The following is a 14990-nucleotide window of genomic DNA, read 5'->3' as shown; positions in this document are numbered from 1 at the left end:
GGTCTTGCTATGTTGGCCAGGTTGGTCTTGAACTCTTGGCCTCAAGCAATCCTCCCACCTTGACCTCCCAAATTGCTGGGATTACAACCTTGAGCCACTGCACCCAGCCAAGCTACACCTTTTAAAATGTGACTGACTTATACCTGAAAGGAATAATTATTTCTGTTTTATTTGCCTTGTTTTTCGAGTTGCTTCGGGCAGATCATTTAGAACAAACAGGGAAGCACAGGACTTGCCGAACTAAAAAGAAAAACATGTTAGGGCAGCACCTTGTCTGCTGAGGAATAGGCAGAAGGTCTCATCATTAATGTAGGGGGTTTTTGCTTCTCTTGTTTTTAAGTCGGACTTTTAAAGTAGAAGGCGCCTTTAATGTACTGGTTTGCAGAAGAGGAAATCTGATTTTCAGTGTGATAACATATTCTTTGACATTAACCAGTACAGTTGGATTTTTAATGACACTTTCATCTTCAAAGGATTTACCAACACGGATGGATTATTCATTTTTGGGGGGTTGTGTGTTAAAAAGACAAGTAAGTCTTCAAAGATGTCATCCTTTCTCCTTGGAACTGGGGGTCTCCACCTTTCAAATGTTGCTTTCCTGCCCCCAAGCGAGAAAATAAATGGCATTTTTTAAAAGAAGAAGAATCCAATGGAAAAATACTCTCTGCACTATGGAAAGATGATGTCCTTATATCGTGGGTGAGATTAGAAGAGGAGGTTGGGAAGCAGTATTTAAGATGTGTTTACAGTAAGCACTGTGAGAAATTACCGGCTAAGCGCGTTTGTTATTGTTCAGTCTTTTGATGTGCTCTTAAAAAGTCGCATATATCCGTAAAACACCCTGAGTCAAACATAAGTTGGAACATAATATGCAGACCCTTATATTCTTTGCTACAGTCTGTATTTTTCCTGTACCCTTCAAACATGCCTCATTGAGTTTTTAAAAGATTCCGCTTGGAAGAAGAAAAACCTCAAGCCTCGCCCCGGGTCTTCCTTGACTTGACACATTTTATAACCGCAAGAGAGCAGTTTTTCCTTTGATGAGGCTAAGACCCCAGAAATGAAAGAGCAAGTGTAAGTTTGCAAACACTCTAAAAGCTCCTTCCATTAGACCTGGTCGCGGGAAACCACAAAGCACAGTCAAGTGATTTTCAAGGAGAAAGCCTCTGGTCCACTTTCCTTCCGCCGCCAGGAGGTCTGCAGGTTCCTGGGAGGAGCTCTTCTCAAATCCTGAGGATTGCTAGGCTCTTGGCGAACGACTCATCTCTTGAAGACCTAGAGTGGTGGATTACAGGCATTGAAAAGCTTTTGGTGGCTTTGGAAGATGACTCTGGTGTGAGCTCACCTTACCAGGCTGGGGGACGAGGCAGAGGAACCCCCTTTGTTATCTTTTGAAAGAAGATCAGCGGGGAAGACGGGGTTTGCAGTGTGGATTAGGAGGTCCTACGTCTTTGCCTACCACCTCTGCTAAATCTTCATAAAAAGATCGAGGAGTTCAATGAACTTCAGAAATCATGCACCGCTTCCTTGAAGCCTGTCCAGAAACCTAACCTCTGGACCCAGAAACTTCTCCAAAGACAGACCCGCTGAGCCAGGCAGTCTGCACCAGCACCTCTGCTTCTAAGATTCTGTTTCGTCTTCTTCTATTGAGAGAGTGACCTCTTGGGTGATTTGTGTGCTTTCCGGCAAATGATGGAGACGCGTAAACCGGCGGGACTGCTGGCCTGGCCATACTCGCTGCGCGCTGCGCCCCTGGGCGTGCCGGGGACCCTGGCCGGACTCCCGCGGAGGGAACCCCTAAGGGTCGCCCTGCGTCTGGACGCAGCGTGCTGGGAGTGGGCGCGCAGCGGCTGCGCACGGAAACGGCAGTACCTGCCCCTGCCGCTGGACGGCGCGTTCGAGCCCGCCTGCCTCCGCAGGCGCAACGAGCGCGAACGGCAGCGGGTGCGCTGCGTAAACGAGGGCTATGCGCGCCTCCGAGACCACCTGCCCCGGGAGCTGGCTGACAAGCGCCTCAGCAAAGTGGAGACGCTCCGCGCCGCCATCGGCTACATCAAGCACCTGCAGGAGCTGCTGGAGCGCCAGGCCCGGGGTCCCGAGGGCGCTGCCGGCGCCGTCCCCCAGCTCAGGGCGGAATGCAACAGCGACGGGGAGTCCAAGGCCTCCTCGGCGCCTTCGCCCAGCAGCGAGCCCGAGGAGGGGGGCAGCTAGCGAGCGCCCGGGCCGGCCAGGACCCCTGCGCCCGCCGCATAGCGCGCAGCCGGGCGCTCAGCCTAAGGTCCTTTTCGAAAGTGGTTTGCGTTCTTAATCTGGTATCTTCTCCAGGCCTAAATCTTAGGAAAAAGAAATGGGTACTGGGGTTTGGGGGATGGAGGAGGTGTTTTTACCTTTGGGGATTTCTCCCCTGCCCTTATTGGTTACGTGCCTGCAACTTATAGGTGCTTATTAAGAAGACCCTTTACCTATACTTCTAAAATGCAAACTGTTTCGGATTCTGAGCGCCTCATTGTAAATACGATTATTCTAAAAACTCAAAGGGCGAGAACAACTGGAATTTCCCACCTTCCGTGGTGTGAGTAAATTGTATACATAAATATTAAACCTTAACCAAAGAAGAACTTTACTGCCACCAAAACAGAAACAACCCCAAACAGCCAAAAACAGCCCTTAAAAATGAGAGGAACATTTTCTTGCATTCTTTCCTTTGGAAATTGTATTCGAAATGTAATTGAAAACAATTGTTGACCTCCTGCTTTGGGTGAAGGAGACCGTAAGCTGCTACTTGAGAACGAATTTGCCAGCATGTGCTGTTGACTGTGTGAATGATGGTGCCAGGGAAGCCATGGCTTGGTACACACTGTTTCATCCCGTGGCCACGTGGAAGTTTCGTAGCATTGAGCAGATAGTAAAATATCTTAGAAGTAATGATCTCTTTGGAAGAGAGCCCAGGTTTGTATGAAAACTTGTTTTTCCTCTCAATTGTTTTGTTCACTGTTTTCTTCATTTTCCTTTTCTCTGCATTCCGCACCGCCCCCCCGCCCGCCGACCTATAGCTCTCCATCTAAGTTTTGGATAAACTAAAGTGGCACTGTGACTTTAAAAATAAAAAAGAGATCTACTTGGAAGTCCTTTTTGAGGGTTGAGCCGGATGGGGGAAAGATGTGGGACAAAAGAGATGGATTGAAGTTGGTACATTCTCAGATATTTTTATCACCATGGGAGCTTCCAGGTACAGTATATGGAAATGATGTAGTGACTTTGGCCATGTTAAAAACCTTTTTAAAATATTTAATTTGGGTCATTTTTTTTTTCTGAGAAACAATTTTGAGTTCGGTAGATAAGTTAAACGCTTGCTGATTTGTGAAAAGATCCCTAAGGTTGTTTTCTAATATGCCGAATTATCCTTTCCATGGAGGCAGCTTTGGTTTGTGGGGGAAGAAGAAGGGGAGATGGAAATGGACAAAGAGAACAGTGGCAGTGCATCCTCCAGGTGGATTTTACTTAGATTTTATTACCCCCTTTTACAGGTGTAGCAACTAAGGCAGGCTATATATTCAATGGACATCTTTTATGTGCTAGGAATTTTGTTGTGACTTTTTACATTTTGTCCTATTTAGCTGTCATAAATTTGTGGGGTGGGTATGACAAATATTTTGTGATTTAAAAAAAATATGAAGCTCAAAGAGGTTACATACCTTGACCAGTTTAGTGTTGCTAGGATTCCTTGAGCTGAGATCAAGTCCTGAGCCTGAACCCAAAGCCGAGGATTTCTTTCTCCCTTACTGTACTGTCTCTTGCTCTGTCATTTGCTAGCAAAGCAAATGTTGCTGCAACTCAGTTTTCTTACCTGTACAGAAATGTTTACAGAAGTGCATGTGAAAGACCTTGGTAATCTGCAAGTCACTAACTAGTGATAAATTAGTAATTTTATTATTTGGGGGGAAATACTATTTCTCAGTTTATGGAGAGTAAAGCCTGATTAAGAATAAAATCTCCAGGTGGAGTTGGTGTGATTTCTTCAGTGTTTCAAAAGAGGGACAGAGTGACCACACTCTCTTACTTCCTTTGGTAAGGTTCTGGGATACATGCTTTGAACGCTAAATCCATGTTAAAACATATCATTGGCTTGGTGTAGTGGTTCACCCTGTAATCCTAGCACATCGGGAGGCAAATGTAGATGGATCACTTGAGCTCAGGAGTTTGAGACCAACCCTGGTACTAGAAACCTTAATGTGGTTTTATTTGAAGCCCTGTTGAGAATAAGGCAATGATTTTGAGAAACCTTTTGGAAAAATAAAAATAAAACCCTCTCTCAGCTGAGTGTGCTGGCTCATGCCTGTAGTCCCGGCACTTTAGGGGGCCAAGGCAGGAAGATCACTTGAGGCCCGAAGCATGAGACCAGCCCTTGGCAACATATAGAAACCTTGTCACTACAAAATTTTTTAAAAAATTATCTAGGGTTGGTGGCATGCCTCTACAGTCCCAACTACTCAGGAGGCCGAGGTTGGAGGTTTGCTTGCACTCAGGTGTTCCCGGCTGCAGTAAGCCATGACCATGTGTCTGCCTGCGCTCCAGCCTGGGCGACAGAGTAAGACTCCTATTTAAAATAATAATAATAATTAAATGAAAGCCTTTTGCAATCATGTAACTTTTTAAAAGAAAAAATCATGCAGTTTTTCTGGGACCTTTCTCGTGACTTACAGGAGGAGCACCAATCCGGAAATGAAGCCTTTAAAAAGGTTTGACCTCTTTTTCTGTGAATGATCATTTCATTAACCCTAGAACAATTTGACTTTCAAAAAGAACACAATAAATTTCCAGTGAATTTTGTGGAAGCAAGAGTGGAGGGGAGTTTTATGGCAATGAAGCATTCATAAAAGGAGAAAGATTTTCATGTCCTTCAACATCTTCCCTTTTTTTAATTTTTCCAACTCAGCCCAAACATATCCCTTGATTGCATTTGATTGCACTGGGACACCCCACCCTGCCCTACCCCGAGCGTGCAAAGCAGGAGGGGCTGTGTTGGGATGTGGCAGAGCGTGCCCTGGCCTTGGGGCTGGATCCAGCTCTTGCCACTCATCGACTTGGTGACTTTGAGCAAGTCCCTAACTGTTGTGTTCCCAGTTTCCTATGCTAGGACACATGAAGAGTGGATCACATTATCTTTTAGACTCTTCCAGCTGGAAAATATCATGCATCCAACCTGTGCAAAGTCCCAGCTGGGGGAAGCGAATGTAATAAGGCATGCCCACTTCCTGCCACACAGCATGGTGCTTTCTGTTCCTGTATTTCCCTCTTCCCACTAGAAAGATCCAGCCCTGAGGCTGCAGCCTACTTTTTTTTTTTTTTTTTTTTTTTTTTGGACTCCTAGTTGCTGTTACCATGCCCAGTTAAAACATCAACACAAAAAAATCACCGAAAGCTTTGTAATTTTTTTATGGAATGGAACTTGAAGACTCTTTACAAGCTGGTGGGGAAATAGACCCATTTTACCTCAATATGAGGAAAAAGGTATAAATGGTATAACTGATATCCAAAATGGAAGATATGCTACGAGGAGCCAAAGAAAAGAGGGATTTGGTCCAGCCTCAAGTTAGTAGGGAACAAGAAGGAAAGGCATCGGTGGATGCAGCATTTAGTAGGTAAGAATGGAACGAGAACTCCAGGCAGAGGGAACAAGAGGAACAAAGTTGCTGAAAAAGACAGGAACTGTTTGGAGAGCCCAGAGAGGCTGAGTTATAGGTGACTACACATGGTGGCTGAGGCAAGACTCTAGGGACATTGAAAGCCAAGCTAAAACAGCTTGGAGTTGTTTTTTTAACCAATGGGGAACTATTGAAAAAAAAATTGAGGGAGGGTTTTGGAGAAGGTACGTGATTGAGGATCATGGTACTCCATTGGTAGGAAGCAGCGGACCAATAGGGTATTGCCATAATTAAGGGAGAGGAAATGAAGTGGGGGCCTGAACTCTGGCAGTGTCATTGGGAATGGGAAGGGAGGGATGGATTGGCAAGTGGAACTGATAGATCTTGGCAACTCGGAGGAGGGGGACGGGATGAGGAAGAGAGTGAAGTTAAAGACAACTGTGGTTGAAATTGAGAGCACAGAAAGAGAAGTGGATTTAAAATCTAAGAGTCTTGTTTTGGAGATGCTAAATGTAAAATACTGGTAGGCTACTCCTGCCCACAAGCAACTGAAAATGCTGATGTTGAGGTCAAGAGAAAAGTCAAGCATAGCTGTTTCTTTAAGAGCCACACACTTATGGGGAGTAGTAGAAGTAGGTGTGATCTCCACAGGGGAATGTTGGTGAGACAAGGAGAAGAGTTGAGCATGGTGGCTCACACTGGGAATACCAGCACTTTGGGAGGCTGAGGTAGGAGGATCGCTTGAGCCAGGAGTTCAAGACCAGCCTGTGAAACACAGGGAGACTCCCCTGTGTCTACAAAAGAAATTAAAAATTAGCCAGGTGTGGTGGTGCATGCCTGTGGTCCTAGCTACTCGGGAGGCTGAGGTGGGAGGATCACCTGAGCCCAGGAGGTCGAGGCTGCAATAGCCATGATCGCACCACTGCATTCCAGCCTGGGCAACAGAGTGGCACTGTGTCTCAAAATATATATATATATATATAAATAAATAAAGAGAAGAAAGCAGGGACAGGCCTGCATTGAAGGTGTGTGGGAAGAAGAAATGTCTTTGAAGAGAGCTGAGAAATAGGAGCCAGAGAAGTTGGAAAGAGAATCAAGCTGGTATGAAATTGTGGCAATTAAATGAGGATATAATTGTATAAGAAAGAGGGAGTGGGGGACAGCATCGTATGAATCAGAGGGGTCAGGTGGTTTAAGTATGAGGGGAACTCACTGGGTTGAGCCCTTCACTCTGGCCCCAGTTTCTCTGCAATGTGCTGCATGAGGCAGGGCCTAGATTGCTGTCCTGACTTCAGCACTCTCTATTGCTAGAGACCTCTGTAAGAGCAGAAATAGCACAGTGGATTGAAGAAATGAGAAGTAGAAGTCAACTTGAAGACTGCCCTTTCTAGATACTTCACAGTAAAGGGAGAAAGAGAGCTGAGCTGGTGTGACCCAAGTGGAGGAAAGGATGGGATACCAAAGATAGTTCTGAGCCTGAGGTCTTACAGGTAAACAGATCTAGCTGATTCGGAGGCTCAGAAGTGAGAAGGCTTCAAGGAGTCTGACAAGGCGGAGGTGAAGGTCCTAGGAAATGGAGAGATTAAATAACTGGGAGGGCAGAGGGTTGGAAGGTAATGCACTAAAACTAAGGTAGGTTTTTAAGTCATTGAAGATGGAGCTGGTTCTGCCATTTGCAGACAGTGGAGATGAAAGTGAGATGAGGGTTGTATGAAAAGTATATGAAAGTATATGAAAAGTATATCTGCATGGGTTTAATATTGTTCCTTGGGTGGTAACTAGTTTCAAAAGCATTGAGTTATCAGTTTTTAATGACTTGGTTAAAAAAAAAAGACACAGATCTTCTCTGTAATGGCACATTTTAAATGATATTCATATTTCTTTAATAGTATAAGGTTTTGTAACCATAAATATCTCCAGAAAGTTCTGCAGGGTTTATTTATTTATTAATTTATTTATTTTCGAGATGGAGTCTCACTCTGTCGCCCAGGCTGGAGTGCAGTGGCGCGATCTCGGCTCACTGCAACCTCCGCCTCCTGGATTCCAGCAATTCTTCCACTTCAGCATCCTGAGTAGCTGGGACTACAGGCACCGGCCACTACACCGAGCTAATTTTTGTATTTTGATAGAGATGGGGGTTTCGCTGTGTTAGCCAGGCTGGTCTCCAACTCCTGATCTCTAGTGATCCGCCTGCTTCGACCTTCCAAAGTGCTGGGATTACAGGTATGAGCCACCGCGCCTGGCCTAGTGTTTATTACATGAGACAGTAATAATTCATGCCACATACATTGCCCAAGAATCTGGCAGCAAATAATGGGTGCTCAATATTTCATTCATTTCCTTTTGTCTGTGGCTTCTGGGGTAAAAAAAATACACTGCTTATGTACAAAAACATCAACAAAGCAGCCAATACAGAGTAATGCAATAGAGTAAGGGCCATAGAGAAATAAATAGTACCTTACTTTCTTTCCTTTGTGGAATTTCTGGGAACAGGGGAAGAAGAATAAAAACCTTTCAAAGAAGAACAGGGTTTGGAGGAGAGTAGAATTGAGATGCCCTTCAGTCGTCTATATCTGAAAATATGGGGTCTGTGCCTTTCACAGACCAGTTTTGGATCTGTGGACAACAGAACTTCAATCTTGGACCTTGGGACTTTATTCCTGTCCTCGTTACTCCAGGTGCTATAAGCCTGCAATGGATTGTATGTTTGTCCCCCTCCACTGCAAATTCATGTGTTGAAATCCTGACCCCCAATGTGATGGGGCCTTTGGGAGGCAAGTGGGTCATGAGGTCATGGGGCTGGAGCCCTCATGAGTAGGATTAGTGCCCTTAAGAGGGACCCCTAGAGAGTTCTCTCATCCTCTTTGTGACATCTAAGGATACAACAAAATGTCAGCAGTCTGCAACCCAGAGGAGGCCCCTCACCAGAATCTAGCCATCATCTTGGCATCCTAATCTTGGACTTCCAGCCTCCAGAACTGTGAGAAATAAATGGTTGTTTAAGCTGCCCAGTCTACAGCACTTTGCTATAGCAGTCCAAAGGGACTGTCACAAGGCCTTAAACTGAATTTGAGGGCCAAGTTGAATCAGGCTGGGGAAAACACCTCTAGGCTGTGTCAGCATTCTCCAGCTGTAGCCAGTCAAGAGGTTTCAGATGGGTGTGCATGCCAGAAGCTTTCTGAGCTGTTTCTGTCTAGACAAAGGTTTTCTTCAAAGCTTTCAAAGTTATCATCATCATCTCCAAAAATGGTTAACAATCCAATTTTTCACCCTAGGAAAGAAACTTTTGATAGCAATGTTGACCCGCAGAATCCTCACAGTGATCACTATAAAGGCAGACTGTTCCCCTAGGCGAGCTCTTTTGACCCTTCTGTCAACCATTGCCAGCTCTTTCATCTCCACCTCAAGACAGACAGGCTGCTGGGAGAGGGCAGACGGCCTGAAGGGGCTTTATATTTTCTTTATTGGACCATGAAACCATAGCACTGTCTCTAGCTCTTTGATTATTGTCGCTAAGTTGTGTATGTGTGTTTTACTCACAGGCTCTCTGGGTGGTGAGATTGTTTTCTTTTAATCCTTTCCTAGCTTTTTAGCTGCGTCCTTTAGTGAAGAACTGTCAGGGGCCTTTTCATGTTGGGTTACTCACTGTCATGAACCGTGGCCGAAACGAAACCTCAGATGCTGCAGAGGGAACTGTGTCCGGATGAGAAAACTCTCCAGACCGGTTTCTGCCCACAGAGCGGGACTTGAGGGGGCCAGTCCTGAAGTTGTTTCTCATTTCCCTGACCAGGAGAAAAAGTCTCTGAAGGAGGAATCCTATCTCAGAGTCATAGGACTAGAGAGGGCCTTGGAAAATCACCTCATCTGATCCTGGGAATTTTAGAGACCTAAGGGTTAAACTGTGCAGGACGGAAGGATATCTGTTCTTTCTTAAAAGACCACCAAACACAGATTCTCCCATCAGGTAACATTTCCTGAGGGCCTATTATAAGGCAGGCTAGTCCTTTATCTTTTTAATTATTATTTTGTTTTTATTTTTGAGACAGGCTCTTGTTCTGTTGCTCAGGCTGGAGGGCAGTGCTGCAATCATGCTCACTGCAGCTTTAATTTCCCGGCTCAAGCACTTCTCCCACCTCAGCCTCCCAAGTAGCTGGGACTACAGGTGCATGCCACCATGCCTGGTGAATTTTTTAAAATTTTTTTGTAGGGTCTTGTTATGTTGCCCAGGCTGGTCTCCAACTCCTGGGCCTGAACTCCTGGGCTCAAGTGATCCTCCCATCACAGCTTCCCAAAGTGTTGGGATTACAGGTGTGAGCCACTGTGCCCCATTCCCCCCACCTTTTTTTTGAAACAGGGTCTCACTCTGTTACTCAGGCTGTAGTGCAGGTGGCACAGTCACAGCTCACTGCGGCCTCCACCTCCTGGGCTTAAGTGATCCTCCACCTCAGCTTCCTGAGTAGCTGGGACCACAGGCATGCGCCACCATGTCCGGCTAATTTTTAAGATTTCTTTTTTTTTTTTTTGTAGAGACAAGGTCTCACTGTGTTGTCCAGGCTGGTCTCGAGTTCCCAAGCTCAAGTGATCTTACACCTCGGGTTTTCAAAGTACTAGGATTATGGGCATGAGCCACTGCACCAAGCCTAGTCCTTGTAAATACTATTCCCATCTGATCTTCACAACCATCCTACAGGCCATGTATTATATTTCACTTCCATTTTAAAGTTGAGGAAACTGAGGCTTAGAGAGGTTGAGAAGCATCACACAGGTAAATGGTAGTAAACCACATCTTGTTGCAAAACCTGTGCTCTACGCCTCTATTATGTCATTCATTTGGGCTTCCTCCATCTGTCTGTCCATTCATCTATCAGCAAATAGTTACTGATTGCTTATAGGAAGCTTAAGGATAATGGCTAAAAAGAAAAATAGAGAATTTTTGTTGTTCAATGACTTTTAATTCTTACTTTTTTTCACTCCAACATCTGTTTCCTGTCTCTGCTCTGAGGCTCAGTGCTGACCACATTCAAATGCCGAGACAACCTTCAGTCATAATCAAGCTTATTTTAAGACTGACATGAAGTCTTCCTGTGAGCTCTTCTTGTTTGAGACCTATAGTGGTTAGACAGCTCAGTATCCACACAATAAAATGAGGGACAGGTGGAATAAAGTGCATTTGGGGTCCTGGTTGATTGGGGAATTCTCATTCAACCCCATTCATATTCACAGCAACCGAGGTTGATTCAGAACATTTCCTGATGTATTTCTGGTTTGACATCTGAAGGGAGGGCAAAGTGTTCTCTCCAGAAAGCTCATGACTATAGATAAACCTTGACAAAGTAGAAAGGACCTGGGTTCCAGTCCTGAAATTACCCCCTTAAGGGCTGTGTTTCCTTGGCAAGTGACATGACCTCTCTGAACCTATTTCCTCATTTGTCAAGTTAAGTAGAACACCCATTCTGTCTCATAGGGTTGTGGTAAAAGTGAAATTAGGTTACATAAATAAAAGAGCTCTATAAAGAGCTGTTATCACTATGAACCCATGTGCAAACAAATTCTCTAATGGAAGTTTGAGATAGCTTTGCAGAGAAAATACAACTACAGTACTCAGGTATGTAGAAAAATTCAAAGCAATATAGTCAGTCATGTTGATTAAATCTTTAATTATAGTAACACAGAAGATTATTTAATGTTGTATAACAACCTACCCCAAAATTTACAACAATGATTTATTATTCCTCCCAAGTCTGTGTGTTAACTGGTGGTCCATTGGCTTGTGTCCCCTGGGCTCATGTCTCCAGTGACAGAATGCAGCTGGAATGGCTACATGGTCCAAGATGGTCTATCTTACATGGCTCATGGTTGGCCCCCTCTCTGTATGTGGTCGTTCATCCTCAGGGAAGTCTGGACTTCTTTCCACAATGATCTCAGAGTAGCAGGAGGGCAAGAAGGAAGGCTGCGAGGCCTTTTAAGACCAAGGCTTGGCCGGGTGTGGTGGCTCACGCCTGTAATCCCAGCACTTTGGGAGGCCGAGGTGGGTGGACCATGAGGTCAGGAGATCAATACCATCCTAGCTAACATGGTGAAACCCCATCTCTACTAAAACACAAAAAATTAGCTGGGCATGGTGGCGGGTGCCTATAGTCTCAACTACTTGGGAGACTGAGGCAGGAGAATGGCATGAACCCTGGAGGTCGAGCTTGCAGTAAGCCAGTATCACGCCACTGCACTCCAGCCTGGGCAACAGTGTGAGACTCCGTCTCAAAAAAAAAAAAAAAAAAAAAAAAAACAAGGCTCAGGAGTCACATAATGTCTGCCTTCTTTTGGTCAAAGCAAGTGACAAAGCTACCTAAATTCAAAAGGCAGGACAATAGGCTCTTCCTCTTTAGAGGAAAGGCCACAAAGTAACATTGCAAAGAAGCATCCAAAATGGGAGAAATTGTGGCCCCATTGGCAAATGATCTACTGTAAGTCCTTTGTGTATGAGGTGTCATTCTTCATTTCAAAAATGATATATTTTTAAATAATTTCAGACTTACACTAAAGTTGCCAGAACAGTACAGAGAACTGTCTCCCATTTACCCACATTCCCTAATTGTTCATTTTACTTCTTTTGTCCTTTGCCCTCTCTCTGTAAATAAGTACTAATTATCATAAGTGGCTTGGGAATTTTTATCTTTTTTTAAAATTATAATTAAATATTAGAGACAGGGAGTCTCACTATATTGCCCAGACTACTCTCGAACTCCTGGCCTCCCAAAGTGCTGGGATTATAGGCGTGAGCCACCATGCTTGGCCTGTTTCTGAATTTTTATTTATTTACTTTTATTTTTTGAGATACAGTCTCACTCTGTTGTCCAGGAAGCAGTCCAGTGGTGTGATCTCAGGTCACTGCAGCCTCCATCTCCCAGGTTCAAGCAATTTTTGTGTCTCAGCCTCCTGATAGCTGGGATTACAGGTGAGCACCACCATGCCTTGCTGATTTTTGTATTTTTAATAGAGACAGGGTTTCGCCATGTTGCCCAGGCTGGTCTTGAACTCCTGGCCTCAAGTGATCCTCCCACCTCGTCCTCCCAAAGTGCTGGGATTACATGTGTGAGCCACTGGGCCCAGCCTGTCATGTCTTTTCAAACTTCTTCAATCTGAAACAGTTTGTCATCACCCTTTCCCTGTCTTTCATTTCCTTGACAGTTTTAAGCATGCGGGCCTTACATTCTGTAGGACAACCCTCAACTCAGGTCCATCTGATGTTCGCTTATTCATGGCAGGAACATCACAGAGATGGCACTGTGCTCCTCTCAGTGCTTCACACCAGGAATGGGCTTGTTCTACCATTGGTGATGTTGACCTTAATCATCTAGTCATGTTGGTGACTGTTGGGTTTATCTACCTTAATTTCACCTTTGTAATTGATTAGTATTGGTGGTCGGGAGAGGTATTCCAATATTATGCCAATATCCTGTTCTTTGTCACACTTCCACCAACTAGCTTGGTATTCATCGACAGTTCCCACATGAATCAGTCACCTCCATAGTGGTTGTCCAATGTTAATTCTCGATTTCTGTGAGTTCCTCCGTATTTATTAATTGGCATTCTCTTGTAAGGAAGAACTTTTCCTACCCTCTCATTGATTCATTTATTCACACCAGCATGAACTCATTTAGTGAGTTGTACTTGATTAATATTTATTTTTTGAGACAGGGTCTTACTCTGTTGCCCAGGCTAGAGTTCAGTGGCCCTATCCTAGCTCACGGCTGTAGCCTCAAACCTCCTGGGCTCAAGTGATCCTCCTGTCTCAGCCTCTTAAGGCACTATACGCATGTGCCACTGTTTCTGGCTAATTTTTAAAGTTTTTGTATAGATGGATACTCACTATGTTGCCCACACAGGTCTTGAACTCCTGGCCTCAAGTGATCCTCCTGCTTTGGCATTGGTTGATTGATTGATTGACTGAGACAGGATCCTGCTCTGCTGCCCAGCCTGGAGTGCAGTAGCACAGTCTCAGCTCACTGTAGCCTCGACCTCCTGGGCTCAAGTGATCTGCACCTCAGCCTCCTGAGTAGCTGGTACCATAGACGTTACAAACACACCTGGCTAATTTTTAAATTTTTTGTAGAGACGGGGTTTTGCCATGTTGGCCAGGCTGGTCTTGAACTCCTGCCCTCAAGTTATCCTCCTGCCTTGGCCTCCAAAAGTGCTAGGATTACAGGCATGAGTCACCATACCTAGCCCTCGGCCACTATTTATTTTTGATGTTCAAATTATTCCTCTTTTGACCATGGGAGTCCCTTCAAGCTGGTTCCTTTTGACAAGTCTTCATCATTCATTGAACACTTTCTTATTTTCTGCCAAGTAAATAATGTTTCAGCCACCCCGACCTCCATCTCTAACAGACACACACACACACACACACACACACACACACACACACACACACACACACACACACTGACTTAACAAGGATGATTCAATGAACCCCATGTATTATACACAAACTTTTGTGTGCATTTTTCTGGGAAAGAGTCTAGCCTAGCTATGAACAGATTCTTAGGGAAAATCCCTGACCTCAAAACACTTAAGGACCAAAACATCTCAAGGGACTCCTGGACATTCTTTCAGAGCTCCTATTTATCAGGTTAATTATTGGGTAGCCTGGAGGGGCTTTAGCCTTCTTAGTATCTTAATTACCTCCAATGTAAAACAACCTCTAGCTTACAGGAAATGCTCAGTATATGTTAGTTATTAAGATTATTAGGGAAGATTCTCCTTCTCTGTTGCTAGATGCCTCAGGGTCTGAGTCCAGAGTATCCTAGTGGAATTTCCAGTTCAGCCGGCTATATAACTAATAAAATTTTTTTTAAAAGGAGAAAAAGGCTAATTCTTTTTGGATCATGTGAGAAGGCAGGTGTTAATTCTTGCAGTGCCCCAGGTGGAAGTTTATTGAGTCTTATGAAGTAAGCAGCCCTGGGATGGGAGATGTCCAACAGCCACCTGGATGGCCTCAGCTGCCTTGCTCCCTCTCTACCACCCACATGGTTGACAGTGCTTAGTTTCTTTCAGGAAAGATGGGAAAATATATGCTGTTCCCAGAACCCTCACACCTGAAGTGATCTTGTTCTCTCACACCTGAAGTGATCTTGTCCTCTCTTGAAACCATAGCATGCATTGTTTCATCTTCAGTGAGTGATGAATTGCCTTGTGGAGTTCATTTCACTTCATTGAATATTTCTAAATGCCTTCTAAGGGCAGAACTAGGGCTTGCTTTTTATTTTGTCAATTGTAAGACACAGTCACCCAGCTTCTCAGCAATGTGCTGAGTGAGGCTGGCAAGTTCCTTGGTGTCACTGGACC

The 14990-nt window shown here is 44.6% G+C and overlaps 1 protein-coding gene across 1 annotated transcript; it reads left to right on the top strand.

Moving 5' to 3' along the window:
• Window positions 1-859: 859 nt before the first annotated feature.
• Window positions 860-3160, top strand: ASCL4 (achaete-scute family bHLH transcription factor 4). The gene has a single exon (XM_010360651.2). It carries the CDS (start codon window positions 1690-1692, stop codon window positions 2209-2211), a length of 522 nt encoding a protein of 173 aa, XP_010358953.1. The 5' UTR covers window positions 860-1689; the 3' UTR covers window positions 2212-3160.
• The last annotated feature ends 11830 nt before the right edge of the window (window positions 3161-14990 follow it).

This window comes from Rhinopithecus roxellana, chromosome 10 (assembly GCF_007565055.1).
Source record: "Rhinopithecus roxellana isolate Shanxi Qingling chromosome 10, ASM756505v1, whole genome shotgun sequence".
Classification (NCBI taxonomy): Eukaryota; Metazoa; Chordata; class Mammalia; order Primates; family Cercopithecidae; genus Rhinopithecus; species Rhinopithecus roxellana.
This window is presented reverse-complemented; position numbering and strand designations above follow the sequence as displayed.